The sequence below is a fragment of the Vicugna pacos genome, chromosome 11 (genome assembly GCF_048564905.1).
Source record: "Vicugna pacos chromosome 11, VicPac4, whole genome shotgun sequence".
Classification (NCBI taxonomy): domain Eukaryota; kingdom Metazoa; phylum Chordata; class Mammalia; order Artiodactyla; family Camelidae; genus Vicugna; species Vicugna pacos.
In genome coordinates, this window is record NC_132997.1 from 73,558,873 (window position 1) to 73,574,385 (window position 15,513).

Genomic DNA, 15,513 nt, shown 5'->3' on the forward strand with positions numbered 1-15,513 from the left:
TGTCTGAGTATTCCATCCATTGGTGTGACACAGGGTGGCCCAGGTGAGCAGACTCTCAGGTGAGATAATGCAGGTAGGCGGTGTGACGGGAATAAGAAACCATGCTTCCTAGGATGTCCATTTTATCTCTACTGTTAGATGCCATGCCTTTTCTTCACCCTCACACATCAGCACTGGCCTCTGCTCTAAGCTTATAAGGAATGAAAGGAGAGATGCCCCAGACACACATGTCTTCAGGAGGTGCCCTATCCCCCATGCGTCCGTGGGCAGCTTCCCGCTCTGCTTGTCACTCCAGTTAAAGCGGGTTGGATCTACTACCATGAGTAGGAAGAGAGATAAATGGTCACTCATGATAAGTGGGTTGAAGTACTGATCGTGGCGCTTACTTTTTATTTACTTGTTATATTGACCATGTGACAAATATAATCTGGGCACTTTAGCCCATGTCTTCAAAACAAGCCTATGAGGAAGGCACCTCTAGTTTTATTTGACAGTTGAGGAAACTGAGGCTTAGAGAAGCTGAGTGATTTCCTCAGGACCCATAGCTAGTAGCTGACCATAGGAATCCAGCCCTTTCAGGCTCCAATTTCATTGTCCTTCTACATACATCATAGTTACCTTCTAGGTGATTCATCTGGTTGCTGTCTAGAGTCATCCTCTGACCCCAGTGTTCAGAGGTGGGCAGCTTTCAAAGCAATAAGGAAAGAGCTTGAAAATATTTTGAAAACTATCTCAAATAAATTGACAATTTCATCAGGAAATATTTCCTGAAGGTCATGGGATAAAATGGTAGCCTTAGAGGATGTAACATGTATCAAGCATGGTCTTCATGCCCTAATGGATCACACAGCATCAGAGCTGAGAGGAACCTGGGGAATTGTCTGATCCAAGCTCCTCATTTTGTAGCTGGGGGACACAGGGGTGATGAGGACCTCTCCAGGATGATGTGGTAGGAAAGGAAAGGGCACATACGGAAGCATCATGAAAGAAGGACTACAGGGTGTGGTAGGTGAGTGGAGGTACAAGGGAAGAGTGAATCAGACCTAGGGTTGATGATGACCATTGACAGAAACAGGGAGGAACAGAGATAGAGCTAGTGGCAGAAGGGTGAAAAGAAGGTGAGTTTGTTTCTGAAGAACTGAACTGAAAAAGTCAAGTAACTAGAAACTCCAATTGAGGATTCCAGGACCTGAGACGAGAAGTCATGTCCCAGGATCTGTTAAATAGGATGTCCAAATGAGAGCCCTAACTGTGAGACCCAGACACCCATGACAGGGCTCTGTCATGCTTAAGAGTCTTGTTAGCCACTTAGATAAAGGCAAAGGGTATTTGTCATGTCTGCAGCCCATGCAAAAGCTAAATGCCACAGACATCAGAATCAACAGGTAAAATAGCCAAAATAGCTGGAAAGAAGAACCGAAACTGACATGAAATTTATCAAGGATCAATGTACAGTGCTACGTTTATGTTCAGAGAATCAACTGTACACCTATAGAATTAATAAGAAGAACAATAATGATATTAAATGACCACCATTACTCTAATAATGTGTGCCAGGATCACTATGTGTCAGTTGCTTCACAAAATAATTTATCTAATCCTTACAACAGCCCTGGGGGATTGGTGCAGTTATTAATCCTATCTTCCCATCAAAGGAGCTGGGACCAGGAAAATTAAGTAACCTTTCCTAAAGTGACACATATGTGGGTTTGACTGGAAAATATCATACTTTTTAACCAATAAGATAAGGATTAGGGAGATGAGACTTGACCACACCTGTGTCAAATAATTTCTCCATTTGTAAAAATAAGTGAGTCTGTGTTTGGGGGCTACAAAGAAAAATATACAAGCATAGACAGTGAATCAATTGGGAGGTTATTAGAAATAAAAAACCATGCAATTTCCTTTATAAACTAGCTTCACTAACGTGAAAGAAATGTAGTCGATGTGATTTGGGATTGTAAATGCTGAAATGTTTACTTAGAAGTGTAATCTTTTAATGAATAGGAATACTTACTGTGGAAGAATGGAGAACTCAGGTGTGAGCTGCATTTCTGTTGGTATCATTACCTTATAAAATCCAGGAAAAATCATAGCTAAGATTCAACTAAAAGATTCTGAGATCTTTTAACAGGATCTGGATTCCCATTAACAGACAGACTGACTTCATGGAGTGCCTCACTGGGAGAAAATAGTGAGAATCTGTGCTCACAAATGTCTATGCTCACACATTTCTGTGCTCACACACAACTTAGCCACTTCACCTTTCTCAGTTGTTCCACGGTAGAGACTCTCAGGCTGACTGCTCATCCCCAACTGTGTCTGTTTGGGAAAGTGCATCTGGGAACCTTCTCTATGTCCTTCATTTTGAAAATCTCTTGTTTCCTTCCAGTTCTGCCTGCCCTCCTTTCCTTGGTTGACTCTGCTTTTCCTCCCTCCTGGTCACTCCTTCTGCTTCAGTCATGGGAATATACCCGCTAGAGCAGAGTCATCCCTTCTACCCACCCCTCCTTGGTGGACACATTGTATTTTTCTGGCTAAGAATTTAAGCAAATTATCTTGTAAACTTTGATAAACCTAAGAGTTTGAACACAGCTCCTCACTTATAACTGTTATGAATGTGTGTTAACCAATCAGGACAGAGGATACAAACCACAGGGATCAAGTATTTCATTTCCCTATTCCTTGCCATCCCATCTAATTACAGAAAAGATTTTAAATGGTGCTTCAAGTTCATTGTGTTTGCAATTTCATTTCTTTGAAAAGTTCCATGTTGACAGTGCACGTTTTCCAAAAACAGGCCAATTCTGTAAAAACAACTGAGTAACCAAGTGGGGAAAAAAGTTACTTCTACTTGAGCAGGTGAATTTTAGTATATGATTATCTGCAATACAATTTTGGTTTTCTACCTTGTTATCTATGGCTGTGTATTGCCTGTCAACTACTCTGTGACAAAGCTGGACTTTGTGCCTGAGGGAAGGATCAAAATGTGATTTAGGCTCTATTGCCCTTCTTTGTTTAAATTCCCATCTGGATTTCCTGGAAGAGGTTCTAAGACTCAGTTATGGTTAAGCCCTGTGCTATAGAATATCTCTGAAAAGGATCTTGTAAACCCTCTTGCTCATTTGAAAGAAACCCTAAAACCCATGTCTTGTTAGTTTCTTCGGCGTGTCCTTCCTACCTCCTTCCCTTTCTCTTCTCACCGCTGTGCCCCAACGTCCAGGCTGCAACGCTAGAGGCTTGGGTTGCTTAACTGCTCCCCCTCGTATTAAGCACTCCTGCCTCCGGGGTCCCTCCCCCTCCAATGCCTCCTGCCAGCCTCCCTTAAGCTTGTCAGGACATCTGGAACAGTGCAAACCATTCTCCAGCACTCCGTGGTTAACGCCCTCACTGTCCTTCATGATCTGGCCCCACCCTGCGCGTCTAACCTTATCAGGACCTTCTGGTCCCACACGCCCACTCTACAGCCTCTGTTTGGGAAGAAAACTCTCCTTATTATCCTACAAATGGACTGTACTCAAGTCCAGCTCCCAAGTATCAGCTTCTATGTTTCCTCCCTCCCAGCACAGCACGCTTGCCCTTTAATTCTCCAACTTCTTTTATCTTACCCGCCTCTCAAAGCCTAGCTCTTTATTTATTTTGTTTGATTGAGGTAACATCAATTTATAACTTTATATGTTTCACGTTTACAGCATTATGTTTCCACTTCTGTATATACCACAGCATGCTCACCACCAAAAATTTAGTTTCCGTCCATCATCGTATAGTTGACCCTCTTTACCCATTTCACTCCCCTACTTCCCCTCTGGTAACCACTGCTCTGTTCTCAGTAGCTACGTGTTTGTCTTTATTTGGTTTGGTTTGTTCATTTATTTTGCCTGAAGCATCTCCTCTGTCAGAATCCCTCCAGCTATTCTAATTCCCTTCTTCTACTCATTTAGTCACTTACTGCTTCCACTGTTTTCCCTGTCCCCGTCCCAGGACAGTGTAGCAACGTGAGGCCAAGGGCAAGACTGAGGAATCTTCTCGTCTGCTGTAGGTGCAGATCACACGGCAGCACTTACCAGCACAGCCTTGAGAAGGTTGGCCGCCGCCATGCTGCCTCCCAATTCTAGGTCAGCAGTTCCTTTCAAACTGTCATTTTCCAAGCACCTACCAGGTGTATGACCCATGTTCTAACTGTGAAGGGCTGTTCCTCTGCCATTGCCAGGGTACTATCTTTTAAATCCTGTCTCAGAAGCTCTAATTCTCTAGCTCCTTATCATTTGTGATAACTTGCTGCACGTGTCACCTCACCCCATGAAAAATGGAAGTTCAAAGCGGTAGCTGGAATATAAAACACTCATCGAACATTCAGTTTTCCAGTCTCCAAAAGCCACGATGCTCTTACAGTGAGACAAAAAGAGGATCTTCAAAATCAACATTTGGGAAGTCTTTTTTGCCATAGCTCAGAGGAGTTTCTTGATTCCTGCTGCTTGGGCCACTTCTGGTTTATTCTCTCTCTAAGTGGTTTTTTAGAGGTAATTGTTACACGGACATGAAGACACTGGAAAAACAGACCCAATCTCTGCAAAACACTTGTGATATACACCCACAAATAAATGAGACAGTAAAACTACAATGAATACAAATTATTGCAGCAATCCTTAGCATTGAATAGTAATCCACAGTGAAATATTTAAGTACTCGGATTAAACAAAACTTTACTTAGAAAAGCTTGTTATATTTACACTCTGTAAGTTGACCACTGGTAGCCTCTAAGCCCCTGGCTTTTCTGTTTTAATTGTTTCAGAGCTTTACATGTTAATCCACCACTGGCAAAATCCAGCTAGAGTAAGCCCACTTGTTCCTCCATATTTCTTTAAAATCTCAGTCCACTTCCCTGTAGCAGCTGACCTCCCACTGCCTTAGAACTAGCAAAGTATTTCAGGATTTCAGTATTTCTGAGACGCAGTAAGATCACTGGAAAAAAAGAAGAAGAAGAAGAAGGAAGAGTATTGGTGAAAATCTTACCTCAACTTCTGACTGGCAGGGACAGTTATTTTATTAAGCTTGTCCATTCTTTTTGGTAATTACTTGAGCCACAAATTACTGTCCAGTGGTAACGTCAGCAGTCCCTGGCCCTCCTCGGGAGGAGCATGGTAAGCCTTTGATCTCAAGGGTCCCAATCACTTGAGTCTGATTTCTGAGAGTGCAGCCTGCTGGCAAACACCCCTGCACTAGGGAGAAGTAAAACTTGCTCGAGCACATAGTCAAGTTTCATGTTTCTGCATAATCATGTGATCTGGATAGCCAGCCAGCTACCCAGCTTGGCTGATTACTCCACGTTGTGTAAACTTTAATAGTGAAACCTATTGGACATGCAAATTTCTTGCCAGCTGCTTTCTTTTATAACCAGATTTGTAACCAAGCCAGGACCAGCTTCTGGCTGGTCACTACTTCCTGTTGTCCTGAACACATATAGTCCTTGTTTTCAGCAGGTGTCATACTGTCCCTTCCTGGACTCAGGGGAAAGCAGAAGGATCAGTTCCATCTGATGGTCTCTTTGGGACTTTCTGCTCATTTGTGTAAAGTCACGGATAAGCTTTTCCACTTAAAGGACCATTATATGAAAATGGCATTTTGTATTCTTTCTCCTCGCTCCTCTCCCCCAAATGTTTTAAAATAAATATCAAGATGACAGTGATTCTGTGGTAATAGTTTACTTTGAGAGTTAGAATTCCCTCTTCCTGAAGATCTATGTAAAGTGGGAAGGACAGTTCTCTAGGCAAGGTCATAAGGAGTAGAAACAGATAGGAGATCTGGAAAGGGGAGAGGCTCTTTGTCATACCATGTGGCCTCCTTATTAGGTTGATGGAGTCAGGAGTTGTGCTGATAGCCAGATGCTTTCAAACAAAACCAACCTGTACCCAAAAGTCAGCTGAGGACAAATCTAACAATCTCCCAACAATGCAATTCTGACATCAAGTCACTCGGAAGTCCCCTGAAAAGCAGGCGCCACTCTGCTCATTGTCCCTTCCTGCTCTTGTCCACTGCTTACTTTCATCCCCTCACCAGACCCAGTGATGTGCCAGACAAGGGAGCAGTAAGCGGTGTCCCAGGCAGCCAGGCTGGCGAGGAGCAGAGGAGAGGGAACCACACCTGCAGGGACTGAACCCATCTAGAGAGGTCCACTTCCCTCGTGGAAGACTTGATGGTCCCTTTTACCTGTTCTGAAACTTCTGACTTGTCTGTCATTTAGAGAGCAGAAGATAGTTTGGTGTCAGGGGGAAGAAAATGAGAGAGACAGTTCCTTTTGTACCTGGACATGCTTCTCTGTAGCCAGCAGGAATGCCCTGCTCACCTTTGTGAATTAGGCACATTTACCTGGGTGAACAATTCTCTCCTGGGTCTGAAGAATACACAGAAAGGACAAAGTAGAGGGGTTCCCATTACCTTTCCTGTTACAGACCTGAGGTCTGGCTGGAGACAGAGGGGAAATGGGAGGAAGAGATGAGGAAAAGGAGGAGGGTGCAAAGAATGGGGGGGAGGGGGAGGAGGAGGGAGATGAGAGGCAGCAGCAGCAATGGCAGAGGTGGATGTGGTGGATGGATTCCTTTCCTTCTGTGCCTCTGTACAAAAAGAGGCTCTGTTTTTCTCCAGGTAAACCTTGATTAATCACATTCAGGTACTGCCTCTGAATTTCTAGTTGAACCAGATGTTTAGGAGCAGAATCCTCAGGGCTATTGAAGGGTGAAGCCCTTCTGCTTGGCCAAACCACTGAGTTGGCCAGGTCGGCAGAGAGCAGATAATCTTTCATGAGAAAAATGTAAGCACTTGGCTTCTCCAGTTGGTTATTTTCCCCAAACAAGCAGCTCAGTTTTCTTGCAATGTATTTCCAAGGAACTCTAGACCTTCACACATCCTTTCCCCATAGTTCTTTACTGAAAGGAACTAACTAGTACACCAGGATGGTGAAGACACATAGAATGCCATCAGGATCAGGAAAATCCAGCTCCCCTGAACGAGGCAATCATCTGCTTGTTCCTTCTTGATTACCATCAAGTGCACCCCATTGGCCACTTGCCTTTCCTCCAAACCAACAAGTCTGTTCAGCACCTGGGCTGGCAACTTATTATTTCCCCTGAGAAAAAGACCTAGGGCAAGAGTTACACTTCTGCTTTTTCTTTTTACAGCCACTTGTCTTTCTTCTTTTTACTGTCTCTAGTCTGACATGATAAAAATGAGAGTCTGCTTTTCCAGACTGGACATTTTACCCCACGTGATGTGTAGCATGATACCCAGAATGTTCCAGGCTGCCACGACTGCTCCATAGCTGTAACCGGCTTCCCAAGAAGGTCAGTGAGTGCGAGCATGGAAATCGAGGACGCCAAGTCTTAGCTGATGACTTGTGAAAGGAATGAGACCATGCAGCATGGTTTCCACAGCACATGGAGATCAACATACCATGATAAACACTCAGTCTCGAACTACACGGCACAGTGAACGTGAACATTAATTAATTACTAAATTAACAGATGAAAAATGGATAATCCCAGCCTTAAAGAAAATTTGGAACTCCTATACATTGCTGGGAAAAATTGAAATAGGTCCAATCACTTTGGAAACATTTTGGTATTACCTGATACATTTGATGACATACATACCTATGACCCAGTATGAGGTCATGACGTAGCACTAAGACATGACAGAACACTAGGAATATACCATGTACACCAAAGTCACGTGCAACAATTGTCATTGAAGCACTGTTTCTAATAGAAAATAAAAACACTGGAAACAACCCAATTGCCCAGCGACAGAATTGCCCAGCGACAGAAAAATGAATCAATTAATTGTAGCATATTTGTGCAACAGAGTACTATTCAACAGTGAATATGAATGAAATACAATCTATCAGTATGGAAAAATAACAAATAATCTGAGCATTAAAGGTGAGTTAAAGAAGATCACATACCATGATTCCAATTATATTAAGGTTAAAGACATGTAAGACTAGTTTATTATTTGGGACACATACACACATGGTCAAACCAAGGGAGGGAATGATAAATATAAAATTCAGGTGGATGGTTACCAGGGAGTGGGTTTGGAGTGAAGGGGCACACAGGGCTTCAAAGGCAATAGTAGTGTCCTATCTCTTAAGTTGAGTGGTGAATATGTTAGTACTTATTGTAGGTATTTAATATTTAATGAAAATAAATAAAATAAGATCTGGTTTCGAGTGATGGGGCAAAGGCAGGATAGCCTGTTTAAGTCTCAGTTAGTTCTGGGAAATGATGCGGCTTGAGAACAAGAAGACAGATTATACTGGAGCTTGGGGATGGGACCTGACCAGCTCTGGTTTCTCTTGGGCTCTTTTCCTTGCATCTGTTAATGACAACAAACAACACTGTGCTTACTGAAAGCTTTCCATGTTCCTGTACCATGATAACATTCATTTTACATGTGAAGAAATTGATTCATAGAGAGGTTAAGTAACTGGCCCAAAGTTAACATCACTCATCAATGTTAGAATCAGGATTCAAACCCCCAAAGTTGACAGTCACAGGGCTTTGCCATCACAAGAGAGATCTGTGATTCAGCACAGGGCCTTGCCCTGACATCCAGGCACCAACTTAAACATGACCGTCAGTGAATCACTTAATCTCCCTGACCTCAACTTCTTACCTTTAGAGGACAAGAGAGGGGATTCAAGGAGGGCTCAGGTGCCTTCTGATTTGGCATCTGGACACTGGCCCATGTGCACAGAAATTGGATTCCACTAGCGAAAACACACAGCTTCCAGAAGAGATGCCTTTAATGGTCTCTGCTAGATTGCTTCCCAGGGTGGGGCTACGTGGTTATGGCAGTTTACAGAGCCTTGGAAATAGTCCAAGTCCTCACTGAAACTAGAAAGTCAGCCACGGTTCACCCTCTCTGCTCAGCTGCCCACCTGTTGATGGCTTTTCCCCTGCCAAGGCTGGTTTAGGCAAATTGCCAAAGGAAGTAGGCAAGGTGTGGCATTGATACTATGCAGTATGGTTCCGTGGTTCTCATCATAACCTCCTCCCATGAAGGTCAGCCTCACAACAACGTTCCGAGGGCGGTACTATTACCATTCATGATGTGGAGTCTGAGACTCAGAACGCTGACATCAGTTTCCTACGGCCATCCATTCTTCCTGATCCCTAAGCCAGGGCCCTTTAAGCCCCAAACTATTCACTCTCTTTTCCTCTGTGCTGGCCCCTTTCTTCGGGTAGGGGGTGGAGGGGGCTGTCCTGCAGGAACAGTGGCCCTGGCAGCTTTCTGACACATGCAGACCAAAGTAGCAGGAGCTTGCTGTTGGTCAGGCCCATGCCTGGTTAGCTGGCCAGTGCCAGTTAAGGTCCCAGATGGAGGAAGGTTTGGGAGGACATGGAGCCTGGGTAAGCCACTGGAGGGAAATAGCAGAAGAGGCCAAGGAAAGGCCAAGAGAGCAGGAAGTGAGGCAGATGCTGGTTGCAGTCTGTCTGTTCTCCTTTGTAGGGAGGGGCAGGAAGGGAGGAAGAAAGAAAGAGAACACATGTGTGACTTGAACAAATGGGCGAAGGCTCTTTTAAGCTCAAGGCTTCACTTTCTGTGAGACAAATCAGTTCCCTACTTCATCTGTTCGGTAAACTCAATATTCTGTGTACCAAATTGGCCCGGAGTGTAGCATCTGCATTACGAGACTCGCTTAGAAGAAAACAGCTTTTACTTGTTGTATCAGTTCAAGTCCCTGGCCGGTAAGAACATGACAATAGTCTGTTGTCGGGAGGGACAACTCCTGGCTTTTGCGTCACCTGTGCGTCCTCCCTGACCTTCAGCCCTCAGAGCCAGTCTGCCAACAAGACTCTCCTTTGTAATATTCCCACCCTTGCCCAGCTCTCACTCCAGCCTAGGTCCACACCTGGGTCACTGCTCAGCCTTCTGCTGCTTCTTTGTAGCTAGATCCACCCCCATTCTCATTCTTGGGCAGTGTTCGCAACTTCTGACTCTCTTAAAGATTTCAAAGGCTTTTCCTTTCTTCTAGAATGAAGTCTGAATGTCATTCATGCCCCTTTGTAACTGAGTCTCATCTTTAGGATCCATCTTATTCCTCACTAATTCCCAGCAGATGACCATCCCTTTGGTCAGACTGGTTCTCAGACACTCCTTTCTCTTTATCAGTCCCACGACCCAACCACCAGCCGAAAACAGTCATCAAAAGACAGGGTGGGAGGCAGATACATGGGGTCCTAGACGATCAGGCGGCCAGGTCTTCGCCATTAGTCAGGGCTGTGCTGAAGCCATAGAGCAGGCAAGGGTGGAGAGGCAGAGTTCTCGGTCCAAAGAATGGGATATTCAGAGAAGTAAAGAGCCAAGATAGGGCTCACAGTCTCCTGGGGTTCAGGTCCCAGAGGCCAGGAGAAGCCCTTGATGCCAGTGCTGTGGCTGTGGTTATAATTTTCTGTCATCTTATCTGGTGAAGCTTGACTAGTCTCCTGTTTTTCCTACCCAGGGAGTCCTCCCCTGGTTTCAGAGGGCCCCCCAACAAAAGCCGACTTGAGCAAATGGGGATACATTTCATGTTCTTGGGCAGAATGACCCAGTATCACGAAGGTGTCCATTATCTCCAGTTTAATATGTAAGTTTAATGTGATGCAATCAGATCCTCTTCTCCAGCCATGCCAGAGACAAGTTGATTCTAAAGTTCGTTTATAGAGAGAGACAAGCAAGAACAGCCAAGAAAGCTCTGAAAAAGAAAATCAAGGGAGTGGAAACAGACTAGCTCTCTCAGACTTAAAGCACACTATGAACCCTCTCTAATGAAAATGGCAAGGCATTTCTGCATGACCAAAGGAACTAATGAGAATGTGCAGAAATAAACTGAAGAATATAAGGAAATTAAATGTTATGAATGTGGCATATCTAATGGGGGAAAGATGGACTTTTTTTTTTTTAATAAATTGGGCAATTGCAGAGCCAGAGGGAAAAGATAAAACTTATTTTTTTATTGAAGTATAGTCAATTTACAGTGTTGTATTAGTAAAACTTAGATTCCTACCTCAAACCATTCAACAGGAAAAATTCCCAATAGATCAGGATCTAACTGTAAAAATGAAGCTATACCTGTACCAGAAGAAAACACAGTTAAGTTTATTTATAACCCTATCTATGACTTAAAATCCAGATGTAACTAATAAAAAAAGGATAAATTTAACTAGAAAAACATGAAGAACTTTCTCATGGCAAAAAAAAATTATAAACAACATCAAAAGACAAAGAACAAGTTGGAAGTAAAGAGATGCATATGTTTCACAGATAAAAGGCTAATCTCCCTTATAGATAAAGAGTCCCTAAAAATTGAGATAGAAAAAAAAAAAACTAGATAAAAAGTAGGCAAAACCCAAGACCATGAAAGGCCTTTAAATAGTCTTTAAATGGATGAAAAGATGCTCGGTCACTCTCCTATTAAAGATTATAGCCATGCCAAAGAACATGTATATATTATAAGTTTATATTTCAGATTAGCAAAAATCTTAAAGTCTAATGATAGGATACTCTTAGGAAATAAGTACTCTTTGCTAACAACATGTTTCAGTCCTTAAGGAGGGATACTGGCAGGATCCAACAAAATGCATGAATTTACCTGAGTTATTTACTGCTATTTTATTCGTAATAGCCCAAATTGGAAAGATCTAAATGCTTTTCGGTGGGGGACTTGTTGAATAAATTTTAGTTCATCCTTATAGCAGAGTTCTGTGCAGACATACAAATGATGTGACCTCTGGGATATGTTAAGTGGAATAGACAAGGTCAGGACAGTGTAAGCTACTTAAAAAAAAACAGGACGATGGAGGAAAACATACATACATTTATTGCAAAAACAAACACTAGAAGGATAAACTATAAACTAATGCAAATAGTCGCCTATAGGAGGCAGAAGGGAGCTGGAAATAGAGCAGAAGTGATAGGGATATAGATTGATTCTCTGGATGTTTTCATAGTTTTGACTTTCAAAGTAAGTAATGGTTTGACTCATAATAAAAACAAAATTAATGCAAAAAAATTAAAAAGGCAAACTTTAGAATAAAAATAAACAGAAGCAAGTGAATGTAAATGGTAACATATCCTGGAAAAGAGAATTATTTTGACTTTTGAACACAGTTCTCTGTGTATCTTCAGGGAAATATATTCTGAGAATGAAAATGTTGCATATAAATCTCAAACTCTACACAGTATTTTTATTTTTAGTGATAAAATGTGTATTATGATTTTTGAGTGATTTTTTGTATATTGTAGATAAAACTAATATATGTGTTAATATTAGTAGAAACTAAGATTTTTAGTATGAGAGAAAAAAATACGAATATAAACATCAAAGAAAAAAACTTGGTGATGTTAAATTTAATTGGAAATATCATTCTGAACTCATGATTTCCTAGCAATAAATATTGAAAGGATCTAGAAGCAATGACAGTACAATTTTTAAACACATGAAAAGATGCTCAATCACAATTATATAAGAAACAGAGAGATTCCCCACTAACAGGAGCTAAAGACTCCATTGAAGGAAGGGTTGATTTCAGGTCTAGGGCATAGAAAATAGCAGATGAACCTGGAACATCTTTCGCCAGCAAAGAAGATGACTCTCAAAATGATAATAGGTGGGTAGGGAGGGCATCAAAGATACAGGAATAGATCTTTGAAGTGGGCAATTTGAGCAACAAAAAGGAATAATGACTGTAATTTGTTTTAAAACACTGAACAATAAACAAGATTATACTGTATAGCATAGGGAAATATATACAAGATCTTGTGGTAGCTCACAGCGAAAAAAATGTGACAATGAATATATGTATGTTTATGTATAACTGAAAAATTGTGCTCTACACTGGAATTTGACACAACATTGTAAAATGACTATAACTCAATAAAAAGAAAAGGTAAGAAAAACAAAACCACTTTCAAAGAAAAAAAAAACACTGAGCAAGTAATAATCCCCTAGTCTACAATAATAAAACAAAAAATCAAAGTCATTTGCCACAATTGAAGATAACTATTCCATCAACTCCTTACCTCTGATAATTAATAATTTAAAAAAGAATGAAGCACTTACTCTAATATTTTTAAAGAGGAAAGGAAAATCCTCCTTGATTTTCTAAGAATACTAGCCAGTAAATGTAGAAAGAATGACTGAATAAGAAAATCACCATTTGTAACTGCAGATAAATAATTGATTAAGGTGAAGATTATCAGTTAATGTTAAAACTCATAGATGAAATTTTGGGCAAAGGGATATTCCCAAGGCGTGAAAGACTTGTCCCATGGGCTGCTGGCTAATTCAAAAGGAAAAGCCAACCTTCGCAGGGATGAAATCTAGTCATCATTACCCTGAGTGATCAAACTCATGAAACTCAGCATTATCCGTATTTCTTCCTCATGTGATGCAAAACTAAGTACGCCTCACCAAGAAGTATTCTTGCCGCAAATATTTAATCTCAATCTAATCAATTTTAGACCTAACTTCCAGTTTACAGAGAATGAACATATAATTATAATCATCCAATCTAGGGCACTTTTGAGAGTGAAAGGGGACTCACTGTTAAAACAGTTATGCCAGGGCTACAGGTGTAAACAGGCAGGACATCCCTAGAGAAACTGGAATGTGAGGGTCTGCTAAGTATACAGGAAATAAAGGTGGTAGAGAAACAAGTTGGACAGCACTAAGAGGAATGAATACAATTTTTAAAAATCCAGATGTGAAGAATTCTACAAGACAACTACCTGGTCTTCAAAAAGAAAAAGAAAGTAAGTGGAGGTGGTGTTCAAAATTAAATCATACTCAAGAGTGATAACAACCAAATGTAATGCATAAACCCAAATAGGATACTGGTTGAAAGAAACCAACTCTAGAAGACATTTGGAGACCACTGGCAAAGTTTTAATGTAGTCTGGAGATTAGGTGATATTAGGGAATGGTTAACATTCTTAAGAATGACCACGGTATTGTGGTAATATAGAAAGATCCTTATTAGGACATTTTTGGGAGGTGAATGCTTTTGGATATAAGCTTTAAGTATGACAATGTGTACAGCTTACTTTCAAATGGTTCAAAAAAAATGTAAGCAGTGGTTGAAGCTGAGTGATGGGTATACAGTTGTACCATTATACCATTCTTTCAGCTTTTCTACACATTTGAAATTTCCATGAAAGAGTTTAAAAAATGGCAAGACTCCAAGTGTTTCTTACCTTCAAGCCGCTCTACGGAGCCATCAGGGGCAGTGGCCTCCTCATCAATGCCCTCCTCAAGGGAGAATCCAGCCCAGGGGTTCCCTGGCACAGTCTTTCCATTTCCCACTTACTGCCCAAATCTTGACCATTTTCTAATTTCTTGTGGCCTGTCCAAATCCTACTCACCTTCAAGGAAAACTTCCTCCTGGAAGCTTGTCCTGTCTTCTTCTGGTCCACCTGGGTGTCTACTCTGACCTCCTCCAGCTCTTGGTACCTGGACCACAGTTTTTATTTTTAGCCACATGCCAACTATTTAATGTTTTTCCTAGGTGTATGTCCTATTATCTTGATGAGATTATAAACATTCCAGTGAAAGGACTATATTCTATTTCTTTGGTCTTTCTCTGTAGCAAGAACAAAACTAGAATATTATTTGACTACATTAAATACTTTCTGAATTAAACATGATAGTTATTAAAAGACATCTGCAGATAAATAAAGTAAAAATTAGTTGTGATATGCAACTACTATTCAAACTCAGGAACTGAATCAATATTAAAAATCATTAAAGTTGCTGGTTTCATCTGTAAGGAGCGTGGTAGTTGTGACTTTGTCCCAACAAGTGAAAAAGTGAACAGACTGAAAAAATCAACAATTCTTTGCTCCATAAGAGAGGAAGGATACAGTGCAAACTGCTGCCCCCAAGATCGGAGAGACAGACAGGTGAATACAGGCCACCGTGGCTTATTGGAGCTGAGACTTGCTGGCAAAACCACTGCAGGAACCAGAGAGGATGCAGAACAACCTGAACTGTGATTGATGAATTGCCGGAGGCTCAGCGGGGACACTGACTCTCAGTGGAGTTAAAAACTCCAGGAGGACCCAGTCATAAGAGAATCCCAACTATATTGTCAGATTTACCTCTGGGAACTTAACCAGGTTCCCACAGTAAATATCAGAGAAAAATCCCCCTGGACTTCTGGTAGGGGAGGAGAAAAGAAAACATTTTGAAATAAATCAGAGCACTCCGTTGTTAATAAGCCCTGACCCCAGTGGAAACTAGTTAACCACAGCCTAATCTGCTGGGGTATTATCGGAACCTAATTGACCTGGGAAAGGGAAATACCCAACTCCAGCCACCCTAGCCACACAATCCTACCCAAGGAGGGGGAGAATAAAAAAGAAACATTTGTGAAGTTCATGGTCCAGAGGCATAGGCTCCCTAAAAGACTGAGACCTGACCATAGGACTACAGAATGCTCTCCTCCCCCATGCCTCACTACCACATTAGTAAAG

General features: G+C 41.6%; 1 protein-coding gene across 1 annotated transcript in view; it reads right to left on the reverse strand.

Moving 5' to 3' along the window:
• BLNK (B cell linker) overlaps positions 1-5,241 on the reverse strand; it is a 72,767-nt gene extending 67,526 nt beyond the window's left edge. The window contains exon 1 of the mRNA XM_006210580.4: positions 5,014-5,241. Within this exon, the coding sequence (XP_006210642.1) occupies positions 5,014-5,060 (47 nt within the window). The 5' untranslated portion in view covers positions 5,061-5,241. The remainder of the gene's footprint in view (positions 1-5,013) is intronic.
• Between the last annotated feature and the right edge of the window lie 10,272 nt (positions 5,242-15,513).